We start from the raw sequence: 14,909 nt of genomic DNA, 5'->3' as shown, positions 1-14,909 counted from the left end.
CCCTTCAGACAAGTCCTGAGGACAAGTAAGGTGGAGAACAGAATCCACCTCTTTTATTTATTTATTTTCCAGAAGGGGTCTTGCTCCCGCACTTGCTTGGGGCTCTTAATTTCACTGCGAGCTGGTAGCACAATGCCCTTGGGCTCTGGCAGCCCTCCTGTGAGCCAGCATCCTAGAAGCTGCTGCTAGACCAAAGATTTAAATGTTGAGACTATTAATACACTCGTATCCTTTTCCCTCCCCTGCTTTAATGGCATTTAAACTATACTTAGCATTGCTAGAATTTCTCCTCAAGTGCACCTCCGTGCTGCGTAGTGACCCTGTTTACCTCCCATCTCCAAAACATCGCCGAGGAGGGCGCGTGCCAGCTGTGTTGGCCGCGTGGTGCCCGGGCCCTGCTGCACCCCAGGCCCTGCAGGAGGTGCCCTCTGCCGGGAGCGGCAGCGAAGGATTTAGGGTCACTGCCCTCACGGCCCGTCTCCCTTGGCCTTTCCTGCCGGGTGGGCCTTTCCCTGAAGCTTCTCAGGGCTGTTTGCGAGCTGCAGCGCTTCCAGCGCTTCTCAGGGGCTCGTGTGATATGCCGGAGGCTGCAGCCCCGTGTCCCAGCAGCACGGCAGCCGAGCGGGGTTGCCCTGGCTCTGGGGGCCCCAAACATGCACAGAGCTGCCTTGTCCCACACTGTGCGCGTTGTCCTGCATTGTCCTGCCTCGAGTGCCTGCAGGGGAGGCGAGGGGCTCTGCTGGTGGTCTGCTGGGTGCGGCAGGCTGACGGGTGAGCGCTGGGCGGGGGGGGGGAGGCAGGGAGCGCCTGCGCTGGCTCTGGGCTTCGCTGCTCGGCTGACCCCTGCCTGCAGCACGAGGCTGGGCTGTGGCTGTGCCCCTGTTCCACCGTCATGGAGCTGAGAGAGCCCGAGGCAAGGCACAGGGGTCTGCGGGGAGCGTGCGTGCTGGCAGGTGGGTCTGCCCCATGCCTGCACGTGGGCCCCCGCTGCCAGCGGTGTGCGGAGACCCCGGGCAGCAGCGAGCAGAGACCCCGGGCAGCACCGTGCTGCCATCGTCCCCACGGCCACGGGGAGCTGCTGCCCGCTGCTGTACGGGGCTCTGGCAGCCCAGCCCGACGGCCTCTGCCTTGTTTTTCTCTTGGCTCGGGCGCTGTGGAGCTGGAGGCGAGGCGGTCACTCAGGCAGGCTCTAATGAAATGTCATACAAAAATGATTTTATAAACAGGCGATTTTTATAAAGACTAATAACAAACCACGGGGTGACCGCGGTGAAACAGCAGAAAGGAAGTGTGAAGTTCAGGCTCGGGGGGAGCCCCTGTGAAGGGGGGAGGCCGGAGGCAGTGAGACCAGGCTGTTTACCTATAAAAACCGGACCTGGCCACGGTTTATTTTCGCCGTGACTCGGATGCGGTTTTTATCATTAGATTAAGTTGTGGGAGGAGGAGAGGTATGTGTTGTATCATTGAATTAAGTAGTGGGAAGAGAGAATGGTAACGGGCAGAATCTACTTAGAAGACCAATTTGTGGTCTCCAATTACCTTGATGAAGCAGGAGGATTGCTGCGGGCGGGCGGCGGCCAAGCACCGCAGCCTCACGGGCACCGGGGGGCTGCCCGCCGTGACCCGGGGAGGGGGGGTGCCCTGCGGGTACTGCTCCCGGGTTGCTGTTTCTCCCCCGTCTTCTGTCTCTGCTGCTCGCTCCTCTCCGTAGCAGCGGCGCTCAGCCAGCCGGCGCTCCCCGGGGTGCCGGGGCCGTGTCTCGGGGCTCGCCCAGCGCTGGTGCCGCGGTGGCGGCTGCCGGGGCGCCCGTGGGTGGGCGAGCGGCGCGGGGCCAGCACGGAACGTCCCCGTCCAGCGCTGCCATGGGAACCCGCGGGCGCCAGCGGCCGCATCGCCGCGCTGCTCTGCCCACAAATGTCAGCCCCGTCGGGCTGGGGGCTGCGAGTACCGGGGGGGGGCTGCGAGTACCGGACCCGGCGGAGTGGTGGGCGAGTGGGTGCGTGTGAGTGAGCGTGGCTGTGAGTGCGTGTGCAGCATGGATGTGTTCAGGTGTGTGTGTGTGTGTGTGTGTGTGTGTGTGTGTGTGTCTGTGTCTCTGTACTCTGTGTACCTGTGCCTCTGTGTGTGTGTGAGCGCTGTGGGGGGTGCGTGTGTGGGGTGTGAGTGTCAGGACCCTGTGTGCACACAGGCAGCTCTGCTGGCCCCCGGCTCTGGGGACAGGGGGTGCTGCTGGGTGCCCGCATTGCCACAGGGCCCCCATGGGCTGGGGCTGCCTTGGGGTGCTGGGGGAGCCGCAGCCACGGTGCAGCCACCGCACGGTGCCAGCGGAATCCTGCCGGTGGGGGGGTGCCGGGGTCCCCAAGTCCCCAGTGCTGTGGGGCCAGCCTGGCCCCATCGGGGCGTCGTGGTGCCGTGAGGGGATGGCGGGGGGGACAGGGGGGAGTTGCCATGGCAATGCTGGAGCAACAGGCACTGAGCCCGGCGCCGCGTGATGACCATATTTACCTTCCCAGAAACCGCCTCGTGCTCCAGCAATTTGCTTCAATTAGGCTTGTTACCGCGTCAGGAGGCCGCGGTGGCGGCCACAGCCAAGGGGGCGAGCAGCTCGTGTCTGCTCAGGGGCTGCCCTGGCTGGTGTGGGACCACAGCTCTGGGTAGGGTTCATCCCCATCCCCATCCTCACCCCATCCCGGCCTTGTCCCCATCCCCACGCGGCCCCATGGCATCTCTCCCCCATGGGCACTGCTGCCCTGGCACCATAGTCGCGCAGCCCCGGCCGCCCCGGCCATCGCAGCTCAGGCCTCACGGCCCCCACTTGGCGCTGGAGTGGCCGCACGGTGGGCAAGCAGAGCACAGCCCAGCTGGGGCAGCTGCAACTTGTGAAGTAAACAGAGGAAAATTACTGCGTGCCCGGCATGCCGCTGCTGCCAGGAGCCAAGCACCACGCAGCCGGGGCCCATGCCATGGGCAGGCCCTCCCCACTGCGCGCCAGGCCCCTGCCCTCACCGTGCCCAGGGCTGGCTCCCGGCAGGCTCAGGCAGGGCTGGGGCCAGGGCCGCGTGGGGGGATGCTCGGCTGGGGGGGGGGGTCTGTGGGCTGCGTGGGGCTGAGGCTGGCTGCTGGGGCACGGCACCGAGCGTTGCCTCCTCGGCACGCCCCACGTGCTGGGTGCGTGTGGGTCCTGCAGCGTGCCCGGGGCTCGCGGGGCCGTGGAGGTGTCTGAAGCCGGCTGCCTGTCCCAGCGCCCCCCATCAGCAGGGTGCACCCCCGGCGTGGGGCCGTGACTGCGGCTAATCCCCGCACAAAGCGGTTGTGGTTCCTAAAGCCGCGGCATCCGGGCTTAGCGCTCATGTGCGAGGCACAAGCCTCTTAGGGTGCCGGCCCCCCGCGCTCCTCCACGCGCTGGCTGCCTCTGGCCCGACCCGCAGGGCTGTGCGGGCGCCACTCCCGGACCCTGGGTGTGGGACCCCGCGGCCCCGTGCCCCACGGCCCCGTGCCCCGCAGTGCTGGTGGTGCTCAGCCACGGCAGCGGCCACCGCTGGCTTGTGCCGTCTCCCAGGAGAGCGCGGGTGCCCAGGGGGCAGATCCAAATGATTTAATTAAGGGCTCCTGGCGGTGTGAGGACAGAGCTGATTAGCAGCCAGAGGAGAACATGTGCTGCTGAGGGGGGGCTGCAGCCCACGGCCCCCTCAGCTCTGCCTCGCTCACCTGCGTGGGGCTGGAGGGCAGGCGGCGTGGCGGCTCCTGGCGCTGCGATGGGCCCCGTCCCGCTCTCAGGGCTGTGCCCAGCACCTGGGGGTGCTCAGGGGCACGCTCTGGGGCCGCAGTGTCCCTGGTTCCCCCAGCCCCGTTCCCCACAGAGAGGCTCACTCAGAGCTGGCCCTGCAGCCCGGCACGGGCCCACACCTATTTACACAATTACGACAGATAAATTACACCATTGCGCAAAGGGTCTCGCAGGCGCACAAGAGCAGCACCACAGGATGAACCCCCCCACCCCCCACCCCCCCCAGATCCCCCAGCCCCACAGGTCTCCCCTCAGCCCCTGGCCCCCTCCCACAGAGGTCCAGGCCCCGCTCGCCTGCCCCAGGCGCTTCCACTGTCCCACACGACCCCAGCCTGTCGCAGCGTCCTCGCCGAGCAGGCAGGGCCCCGTGCAGCACCGGGGGGGCGGCCGGACGGGGGGGCAGGCAGTGGCCGCCGCAGCGGGCTCAGTCTGCCGCAGAAGGGCCAGTGCAGCCCTCCCGGTCCATCCACAGGCTCAGAAGTGGCTCTCGGCCGTGGTCTCGGGGAACTCATAGCAGTGGTGCCGGTCCCCCAGGGCGAGGTGCTCGGCGGTGCCGTGGCCGCTCCTCTCGAGGTAGTGGGTGGGGGGCCGCGAGGCGGCCGGGCTGCGCCCCAGCCCGTTGGCACAGCCGCTCACCAGCTGGTGCTTCTCGCAGGCGCTGCCGGTGCCGTTGCGGGCGCTGGGCGCGTGGCTGTAGGTGTGCTTGTACTCCTCCGCCAGGTCCTTCCCCAGCTTCCAGCGCTGCCACCTCTTCAGCAGCTCCGACTGCACCTGGGGGCGGCCGCCATCAGCCTGGCCCTGTGCCCACGGCCCCCTGGGCCCCCAGCTGCCTGCTCCCCGCCCCGCTGCTCACCTCCTTGTTGACGAAGCAGTAGAGAATGGCCACCAGCATCCCCTGGGCGGAGGCAGGAGAGGTGTGAGAGGTGCGCAGGTGATCCCCAGCCCCGGCCCTGGTCCGGTCCCTCCCAGCAGGGAGGGTCCCCGTGGCCGGTCCCGGCTGAGCTGGGCTCACCTGGAAGGAGCTCAGGAAGAGGTCGAAGAAGAGCTTGACGTAGCGCAGGGTGCCCTGGGCGTGCTCGTCCGTGACAAAGGCGAAGACAACCTCATGGATGCCCAACAGGGGGATCAGCGTCAGCGTGGACTTGGCCAGCCTGCTTGGAGGGGCCAGCGTCAGCACTGGGGCCAGAGGCTGCGCACACACACACAGACACACACACAGACACAGACACACACACACACAAACACACACACAGACACAGACACACACACACACAAACACACACACACACACACAGACACACACACACACACACACACACACACACACACACACACATTCACACACACGCACACACACACACACACAGACACACACACACACACACACACACACACACACACATTCACACACACGCACACACACACACACACCCCAAACCAGCACGTGCACCATGCACAGACAGTGCAGGGCCGGGGCTGCACCCAGCGCCCACCTGAACTTGTAGTCCGTGTAGCGCATCTGGTGCGCACGGAGCTTGGAGATGAGGATCTGGATGATGCGGATGAAGATGAAGAAGTTGATCTGCAGCAGAGCAGAGTGAGCCCGTGAGGGGCCAGCAGGGTGGCGGCAGGGACAGGGCGGCCAGCAGCCAGGGCTGAGCAGAGGCAGAGCTGCGGGCTGGGGACTCACCAGGATGGCCAGGAACACGGGGAAGCGGAGGATCCACCAGAAGCCCATGTTGTTGTTGGTGCTCCAGCACCTGTGGAGGAGGGGGACGGGGACTGCTGGGCAGCCCCTGGCCAGGGCGGCTGCTGGAGCCCAGTGCGGTGTCGGCAGGCACAGCCCAGCCAGCGCTGCAGCCCTGCTCCATGCTCCCCGCACGTGGATGGCAGCGCAGAGCCTCCCCGGGGCTGTCCCCCCGTGGTGTGTCCCATGCACGCCTGTCCCACACCCCCACACACCCCTCGTGGCGCCATGCACGGGCTGTACTCACTGGATGTTTTCGTAGAGGAACTTCACAACGACCCAGGGGATGAGAAATAGCATGGGTGCCCCTGGGGGGAGGCAGGGAGGGGCAGGTGAGGCACGGCACGGGGTCGGGGGTGAGGACCGGGCACCAGCCCGCCACAGCCTGCGCCTGCCCGCACTCACCCCAGCCGATGCACAGGTAGAGGGTGAAGTAGCTCCGCTCGGAGAAGACGGCCACCACCAGGAGGTTGTGCAGGTAGATGCCCTCCACCAGCAGCCAGCAGTAGTTGGCCACGGTGCCGTACTGCATGAAGACCGTGGCCGCCCGGCAGCCTGCGGCAGCCTGCGGGCAGGGGTCAGGGGCTGCCGACCGCCCGCGCCCCTGCACCCCCCCCCGGCCCCCCGCTCACCTCGTCGCTCAGCCAGATGCGCACGTTGTAGTCATCGATCTTGTCGCTGTAGTGCGTCTTCAGCAGGGCGTCGATGACCAGCACGGAGACGCCCTTCAGGATGAAGGAGGCGAAGAGGTTCATGTGGATGTAGTTCCTCATGCAGTGCAGCTTGCTGGGGAGGCAGCGGCTCGCCGTCAGTGCTCTGCCCCGCGCCGCCCCTGCCCGCCCCTGCCCGCGCCCCTACCTGAAGCCCAGCAGCACGGCCAGGGCGAGCAGCAGCGCGCACAGCGACACCGAGTAGCCCACCGTGTACATCACCTTGAAGCTGCCGTAGGTCTTGGCGAACTTTTCCTGGGAGAGAAGGAGCAGGTGAGGGTGGGGTGTAGGGATGTAGAGCACGGGGCGGGGGGGCTGCTTGGAGCCCCCTGCCAGCCCTGCCCACCTGCGCCTCCAGGTCCTCGGCGTCGATCTGGCACTGGGTGGCATCCCGCAGGGACTGCCCCTTGGGGCCCGTCACCCACTCCCCGTCCGGCCCGCAAGTCTTGAAGACGTACCTGTGCCTCACTGTGCGGAGAGGGGGGACACGGGGCTGCTGCGGGCCCCCAGCCGCGGCCGGGCTCAGCGCGCCGGCCCAGGGGAGGTGGCCGGAGCCGCGTGCACAGCACACGAGCACCATGCACAGAGCTGTGCACCCTGCCCCACGCGCCTGGCCCTGCCCCATGCCCTGCCCTCACCTTTCTGGTACCAGGGCAGGAACCAGGGGCAGGAGACGTTGATGGTGGTGTTGGGCAGTGCGTCGGGCCAGCAGGAGAACTTGTCAAAGGTTCGGTTACAGACCAGCTCTGCGGAGGGGTGGGACATGGTGGGGCTTTCCAGGCTGACCCACAGAGGCTCCCCGCTGTCCCCCTGTGCCTGCCCTCTTGGGGTCCCCATCCCGGCCGGGGCAGCACGTGGGGCACCCGCTCTCACCCGTGGGCGCGGGCATCCGGCTCATGTTGCGGTGACATTCCTCCTTGTAGGCTTTCCAGTTCTCAAAGAGGGAATCTGTGATCTGGGCGGAGGGGCCCTGGGGACAGCACAGAGGTCACAGGGGCTGGGCGGGGGCAGGCGGCCGCTGGCCCCGGGGTTCAAGGATGGCTGTGGGCAGGCACGGGCTGAAGAGCTGTGCCGTGCCGTGCCGTGCCGTGCCGTGCTGTGCCGTGCCGTGCCGTGCCATGTGGGTGGCAGGGCTGGGCAGTGGCTGCCGCAGCATGGCGTGGTGAGGGGCTCCTTGAGGGGTTCCCGTCCTTACCTGGCAGCAGAGCAGCAGCAGCAGGAGGGTGAGGAGTCGTGGCTGGGACATCCCTTCGCTGGGCCACAAGCTGCATAGGGAGCAGGGGGCCTGGCTTCCTACTGGCCCTCGGGAGCTCCTCTGCCCTGGGGGTGAGGGCCCTGGTGCCTGGGTGACCCTGAAGGAGAGGACGTTCATGGGGACGTGTGGTGCGACCTGCCCCAGGGCACAACCCGGGGATGCGCTGCAGGGAGCAGGGAGCAGCCCCCGCTCACACCGCCACACTCGTGGCCCCATCCTCTGTCAGCCCACCTGCCTCTGACTTTCACCTTCTTGTTTGTGCACTTTCCCAGCAGACTGCAGCCCTTGAGCACCTGCCATTTCCTACCCAGGATGTCTTTGTGACAGTGGCCAAGTCGCCTCTCTGCCTTCCTAGAGCACACCAAGCAGCCAGCGTGCCTCGGGCTGGCGTCACCAGCCTTGAGCAAGAGGAGCACAGCCACACGCAGGACGTGCCATCCCCTCCCTCCTACACCCCTGCCATGGGGTGCATGTGTTCAGCCTCCCCATGGCCACAGCCGGGGGCACAGCCTCCCTGCCACACAGCACTCACAGACATGGGCCAGGCCCCCCCGTATTGGTGTTGGTGCTTGGCTTTGTGATGGTGCTGACCCCTGAGAGCCCGGGATCTCAAGAGGCAGCCAGGAACGCCCCTCACCTGAGCTGCCCCCTTCCCCTCTACCCCGTGGTGCTGTGGCTCTCAGCATCGCTGATTCTGGATCTACACCCAGGTGTTTGGCTGCCTGTGGAGGTGCCCGGGCCCTTGGGGCAGCCCCGGGATGGCCACGGTGCCCAGAGCCAGCTCAGCCCATAGCTGGGGCACCCCGTCCCTCGCCCCATGGTCCCCCGGCCTCAGCACCCGCGGGGTTTTGAGGTGGCCGTGGAGGTGGCGGAGCCGATCCGGCAGGGACGCTGCCAGCCCCGGGGTGGTTAACCATTAACCTGCAGGGATCCCCGGCTCACGGGGCTGCTCTGCTGCTGGCTCCGTTGCTCCCAGCCCGGGTGAGCAACGCGGAGCCTCATCGGACGCGGTGCCTGGGAGCTCACCCACAAAGCTCGGCGCACGAGGAGCCGTAATTCTCTCCATCCACCCTAAGCCGGTTACGGGGCTCCTGAGCGGGATTTCAGCCCCTCTGACAAGGGGCCGTTCTGTGGGCAGCCCCACGGCGTGGCCACGGGGCACGAGGGCAGCTGAGGTGGGGGCAGTGCCGCGGCCACTGCAGATGCTGCGGCAGCGCCGAGCCCCGGCCTCCCCCAGCAGCGGCAGGAGCGCTGTGCTCCTGTGCTCCCCGGCCCGCCGCCGCTCCCAGGGCTCGCCGCGCTGCTCGTGCCTATTTTTATCCCTGGGAAAGTCATGTTTCCTCCGTGCAGACCCACTTGCCATGTCGCAACGGCTGCCTGAGAAGCTCATTAATCAGCCCATGGCGCTCCAGATGCGGCGCGGGGAGCCGGACCTGCCGGCTCGCTGCCTTATTTAGGCAGCCCGGGACGGACGGCGCGGCCGCCGGGGACAGACGGACCCCGTGGCTGGGCTCTGGCAGCGGGGACCTGCCCCGGTGGGTGCCCGGCAGCCACCTGCCTGCCCCAGCATCCCCGTCCCACAGCATCCCCGCCTGCCCCCCCCGTGCTGCCACCCGCGGCGTGGCCCCGCAGGGACCTGCAGGTGCCCGGCCCTGTCCCGAGCATCCCCGCAGCGGGAGCAGCGCTGTGCCGGGGCACCGCGGGCCAGCAGCGACGTGCAGGCAGTGTGGCCCCTCTCCGGGCTGGGCAGGCAGCTCTGGGGCAGAGGTGCCTCTATTTTTAGTGGCCTGCAGTGGGATTTGGTGGTGGGGAGGCCTCTGCCCTAGACTCCCCTCCCTGGCTGGCAGCCGGTCCCCAGGCCCCGAGGCCCTGCTGCAGCCAAGCTGGGCAGACTGCACTGGGTGAGGGGTTCTGGCGCACGGGGCCGGTCACGCTCCTCCGGCACGGGGCCCCCGCCGCACCCTGGCCCTGCAGCGGGCCCTGCCCAAGTCCTTTGCCCCAGCTGCCCGTGGAGCTGCGCTGACCCCGCTCCCCTCTGGGCTGCGGGGCGGGGGGACCCCACCGCTCAGTCACCCCATGTTGAGGTTTCTAGCAGGCGTACGGGCGTGCCAGAGGAACCAAGGGCTGGGTGTCCTGGCTCTGCAGGGTTAGGGAGCGATTCAGGAGGGGTGACAGCCCCACGGGGCCCCTGACAACGTGTTCCCCAGCCCCACCACCTGACATCCCACCTGGGCCAGGCCCTGTGGGTGCCCGTTGTGCCGAGCCGTGGGCACCCAGCAGCTGCTGTTCAGGTGGGAGCATCTGCCGGGGGCTGCAGCCTCCGGAACAGGCTGTGCAGGGGACTTTTGCCCCATGTTGGCGTTGGGCAATGCAGCGTGTCCCTGTGTCACGGCCCTGCGGCTGCTGACCCCCGCGGAGGCCGGGCTGCAAACACCGAGCGCAGCAGCGGGGAGGTTTTGTGCCTGCGACTGGAGAGGAGGGAAGAGGGATCCGGCTCCGGAGGAGGCTGCACACCTGGGGATTTGGTGCCCCAGCCTGAGGGTGTGCAGCCCCTGCCGCTGGCCTGATGCCACCCTGCCCACCCCCTCGCCCCCCTGGGGCTGCCATCACGTGGACAAGGCCACGAGCCCCACATCTGGGATCGCTGCGACTCGTTGCTACATGGATCAATGGCTTGGTGAAGCCTCCATGGGGACACTCGTGGGCATCTGCAACGTGACCTGGCAGTGCTCTGGCACAGCCGCAGCCCCACACAAGCGTTGGGGAGGTTGGTGCAGCCGGCTGAAGCCCGGTCCCTCCACACGGCTCTCGCCCCCCCGATCCCAGGGGCTGGGGTGGGAGCGCGGCTTTCTGTGAGCTCAGGAGGCGGCGGTGGGGGCTGCTGCCCTCCAGGCGCAGGGATTAGCCCCCAGTGCGCTAATGCAGCGCTTTCCACGGCTGGCTTGGCTTTGAGCTCCCAGCTACAAGCCGGCACAGCAGGGGCTTCGGCACTTGGCAGGGGAGGGGACGGTGGAAGGCCAGGGCTGATGCAACGCCAGCGTGAGCCTGGCCCTGCCGACTGCTCCTCTTTTTTCCCAGGGCCGCAGCGAGCAGGACGAGCGGTGCCCAGGGATGGCTGCGGTGGGGAGGTGCGGGGTCGGGGGGGGCTGTCCCGCACCCTGTGCTGCCCCTGTCTGTGCCCCTGCCCCGAGCTCTGGGACGCTTCCTGCTCCCCACCTGCGACCCACAACTGCCCCAGCCGCCACCTCCCCTCTGAACCAGCACACAGTTCCGTGGCGGAGGGACAGCTGAGCTGCCCGGAGCACCTCGCAGGCTGCAAGACCACGGCTCGTTTGCACAGAGCTGCGTGGCTCTGAAACACGGAGCGGCGGCATGGAGAGAGCCGACGTCACGAGGCACCAACAGCGTTGGGGTCTGTGTCACTTTGGACCAAGAAAACCTAAACCAGCCCTGACAGCATTTTCGTCAACAGAAACACGGGATGCAAGCAAATGTTTTTAGCCCCTGTGCCTTTAGGACGAATGCTGTTTGCATCACCTCCAGCACTGCCCTGGCACTGAAGGAGAAGGGGAAGGGCATCTCCCAGCACAGGAGAGGAGTGGTCTGCAGGTGCAGCCAGGAGGGGGTCAGATAAACCCGCTGCCCGGGGCTCTGGGAGAGGGGCTTTAGCTCCGGGGAACGGGTTTGTCTCGTTCATCACACCGCGTGAGCGGGGATGTGAAAAACCCATGCAGCACAGCAGGACAGCGCGAGAGATGCAGCGGGTGACACGTGTGGTTAACGTGTCGCAGGGGAAGCACAGGGCTGGGAAAAGCCTAGGAAAAGGTCAGTGCAGGCAGGCGTGTGTCTGTGCCTGTACTGGGAGCTCGGCACCTGCCTCCCCAGTCCAGCTCATGGCACGGATGAGCGCCGCGGCCGTCCCTGTGCTGGGGTCTGGGTGTCTCGGTGGGGAGTGACACACGGTGCCTGCAGCAGCCCCATCCCGGGAGGGTCCCCCCCATCCTGAGGCAGCATCGTGGTGGCGGTGCAGAGCTGCAGGCAGCGCTCCTGGCCAAGCTCCCCAGGCTCCCTGGACCAGGACAGACAGACCCTGGCACACGGGCCCCTGGAAGGCACTGGGGCCCTGCCCGTGGGGGACACAGGGCCAGGCAGGATACGCTGGAGGAGCACAGGGGGACATGAGCAGTCCCACCCCTCCTGCTGCTGGCTTCCCAGCCGCTGCCTCTGCCTGCGCCTGGCACAGAGAGGTGCACAGAGCAGAGCTGTGCTCCGCAGCTGGTCTCAACACTGCACTGCTGCTCAGGGCTTGCGGTCACATTTTTTCATTAACTATTTTTAATCCGTATTTTGCCTCTTCTCCGCTCAGCCTTTTTTCTCTTCCCCTCTCCAGGCAACAGAACAAAAAAATCTGCATCACAGTGTGTGGAAAGGAGTGAGGATTGGTGGGAAGGACAGGAGCTCGCAGCTGGGGCGGCACTAACACGACGAGGAGGGGTACTGCAGGCCCTGAATTCTCCCGCGGATGCACAGATAAAGCCGAGGAAATCACAGGGGCAACAGCTGAACCCGTCATGGGTCAGGACACCCACAATGCGTGCAGCTGAGTGCTGTGTGGGGTAAGGCAGACACATTACAGGGTGTGCAGCAAGGCGCTGGGAGGACACAGGGCTCGGCCAGTGCTGGCTGGGCAGCCACAGCCGCCCGTCCTCTGCCCTCTGTGCCTGAGCCAGCCCGGCACCGGCATGCCCTGCTCTCCCCTGTCACCCCAGGGAGCAGGTGGGCTGGGAAGCTCAGCGCCGGGCAGAGGTGAGCCCTGCTGCTGCTTTGGAGATGCGCATGCAACCACAAGGCCGGCAAGGTCACATACCCGACATGTCCTGGTTAAACAAAGCCATTTACCAACGCCGTGTTGACACAGCAGAGCTCGGGACAGAGTCACAAAGGGCACTCGCAGCGGGCCCCTGCGGCACCCGGGGAACCTGGGGAGCGCTGCGAGGGGGGCGAAGGGTCCCCGGCTTTGGTGCTGCCAAAAAAGCCGCGCTCTGCTGTGCCCTCCGCGGGGAGAAGAGCGGGCACCGCGCTGTCCAGGGCTGCCCGGGGAGATGCTCCCGCTGCGCCCGAGCCCGGCTGGTGCCGCTTTCCCGGGGAGCACGGAGACCGCGCCAGCGCCGTGTGCCCGGCGGCTGAGCACTGCCCAGGGGGCTGGAGGCTCCGGAGCGGGCCCGGCCCGCGGGACGCCCCCGGGACCGGACACCCCTCGCCCAGGGGCTCAGCCCCGCCGGCACCGGGCGGCTCGGGGAGCTGCGGCTGCGGAGCGCCGGGGCTCGAGCAGCGGCCCCGGAGCCGAGCGGCCCCGGGCCGGGTCCAGAGCCACGCGTCGGGGCGCGCCGTGTCCGCCGGTGCCGTCCGGGAGCCCCGAGACCGCGGGGATGGGCGCTCGCCTCCCTCCCTCCGTTCCTCCCCCCCCCCCGTACCTGTCGGGGCTGCGCTGGCGGCGGATCCCGTGCGCATCTCGGTGCTGGCGGGGGCCGGGGCCGGGACCGGGACCGGGACCGGTGCGCTCGGCCGCTCCGGCGAAAACTTTTGCCGGAGCCGCGACGACGGCGGCGGTGGCGGCTCGGGGGGGAGGGACCGGCGCGGGGGGAGGGACCGCGGGCGAGGAGCCGCTTCCCACCGCCCCGCTCCTCCCGCTGGCACGGGGAGGGGATCGGGGGGGCGGCCCCGTGCCCCCGGACCGGGTGCTCGGCGCTGCCGCGAGGCTCCTCCAGCACCGGTGAGAGCGCCCGAGAGCTGCGAGCACCCGCGCCTGCCGCTGCCGTCGGTCTCCGGTGTCGGCTCCTCCGCTCCGCTCCGCCCCGGTGCCGACCACCCCGGGACCTGCCGGTGGAGCTGCGGGGCCGGGCGGGGGCAGCTGGGCGCGCACCGCCCCGGGGGGGGGGAGGGATGGGGCCGGCCGTGCCTCCGCCGGTACAGCTCCCGCCGGGGGGTGCCCCGTGGATGCTTCCCCGGCCCCAGCCGCGGTGGCCGGGCCCGCCGGGCCCCCCGGCTCCCCCGCGGTCCCAGCACCGCCCGGTGTCCCCGTCCCAGCTCTGGCAGGAGGCGAGGCCCCGCCGCCTCCCGGCTCCGGTGCCCGCGGCCGGCCGCTCCTGCCCGCGGGAGCGGGGCTGTTCCCCTCGGGGCCCGGCCGAGCCTCCGCCGGGCGGCCGGGAGCTGCCGCCACCCTCTCGTTCCGGCCGCCGCTGGCGGTGACGGGTCCGTGTCTGCCTCGCGCCGTCCTGCTGGAGCCCGGTCCGGTAACCACGGCCCGCAGCGCGGCCCCCCCGCAGCACCGGGGCCGGGGCCGGAGCCTGGCCGGGGCTCACCGCGCGTTTGCCTTCGGCCGCCCGCTGCGACCCGCGCGGGGCCCCGGGGCCGCCTCGAGCCCCCCAGGTCCGGGGGGGGCTGTGCGGGGAGAGGACCGGGGCGGGTGGGGGGCACCGGGCGCCCCTCCGGGGGCTGAGCCCGGGGCAAGGGCCGGGCCGGGAGCGGCGGCAGGAGCGCAGAGTGCCGGCAGCCCCCGGCAGCCCCCGGCCCCCTCCCGCTTCGTGGTGCGCGGAGCGGCGCCGAGCACCGACGGGAGGCGGCCCCGGACTCCGCGACGGAGGCTCCGTGCCTCCGGCGGCGGGAGGGCACCGGGGAGCGGGAGGGCACCGGGGCGGGGGGGGAGCCCCGCAGCTCGGGGCATGGCCCCGCGGGGCAAAGCCCCCCTCCCGCCCAGCGCCGGCCTCTTGGAAGCGGTGCCGGGAGGAGCGGGGGCCCGGCTCGCCCCTCGCCCACCTGCCCGCGGCTCTCGCACGGGGCCAGGCACGGGAACAAAGCGGCGGCGCCAGCCGCATCGTTAGGCTTCGTTAAGGTGACGAGCTTTCACTTCGCCGCCGTCCCGGGCTGGCTCCGGGCCGGCTCCGCGCCGCCCGCTGAGCCCAATTAGCGGCAGCCGGGGCTGCGAGCAGCCAGAGGCAGGAGCAGGGGCAGAGGCTGGCTCAGCCCGGGAGCCCCCCCCTCCCAGCACGGCCGGGCTCAGCCCGCGGCCCCCCCTGTGCGGGGCTGGGGGCACGGAGCCGGTGAGACCCCGCTCGGTGCAGCGGGGACACGAGCGCTGCGCTCCCACCGCCCCCAGCCCCCCTGCTGCAGGAGGGGGCACACCTCCCCCCCTCCCCCAAGCAGGATGCCGGTCACCGTGTTTGTTCCGCTGTTTATTTGTCATACGTTAAGGTCACAGATATTCCAGTTCTTTGATCCCTCAGAGCCGCCCTGCGCAGGGCTGTACACAGCAGGGGGCTGGTGCCCGCAGCCCCCCGAGCAGGGCCGAGGTGGCCACCAGGCAGGGAGGGTGCACGGGAGGTGTGCGGGGCTGGGTCTGCCCCGGTGCAG

At 68.8% G+C, this 14,909-nt stretch overlaps 1 protein-coding gene across 2 annotated transcripts; it reads right to left on the bottom strand.

Moving 5' to 3' along the window:
* Positions 1–4,013: 4,013 nt before the first annotated feature.
* On the bottom strand, positions 4,014–13,114 carry GCGR (glucagon receptor). 2 transcript variants are annotated; one of them, XM_068654552.1, is made up of 14 exons: positions 12,974–13,114; positions 7,440–7,596; positions 7,118–7,214; positions 6,883–6,990; positions 6,591–6,712; positions 6,393–6,499; positions 6,167–6,320; positions 5,940–6,060; positions 5,782–5,842; positions 5,478–5,547; positions 5,281–5,369; positions 4,800–4,938; positions 4,641–4,682; positions 4,014–4,558 (listed from the first exon to the last, which is right to left on the bottom strand). In XM_068654552.1, exons 2-14 carry the CDS (start codon positions 7,488–7,490, stop codon positions 4,262–4,264), a joined length of 1,458 nt encoding a protein of 485 aa, XP_068510653.1. In that variant the 5' UTR covers positions 7,491–7,596; positions 12,974–13,114; the 3' UTR covers positions 4,014–4,261. The 2 variants fall into 2 exon arrangements, with proteins under 2 accessions (XP_068510653.1, XP_068510652.1); XM_068654551.1 differs by having other exon boundaries at positions 4,015–4,558; positions 5,940–6,099.
* Between the last annotated feature and the right edge of the window lie 1,795 nt (positions 13,115–14,909).

The sequence above is a fragment of the Anas acuta genome, chromosome 18, assembly GCF_963932015.1.
Source record: "Anas acuta chromosome 18, bAnaAcu1.1, whole genome shotgun sequence".
NCBI lineage: Eukaryota > Metazoa > Chordata > Aves > Anseriformes > Anatidae > Anas > Anas acuta.
The sequence above is the reverse complement of the archived record's forward strand: the minus strand, read 5'-3'. Positions and strand labels throughout refer to the sequence as shown.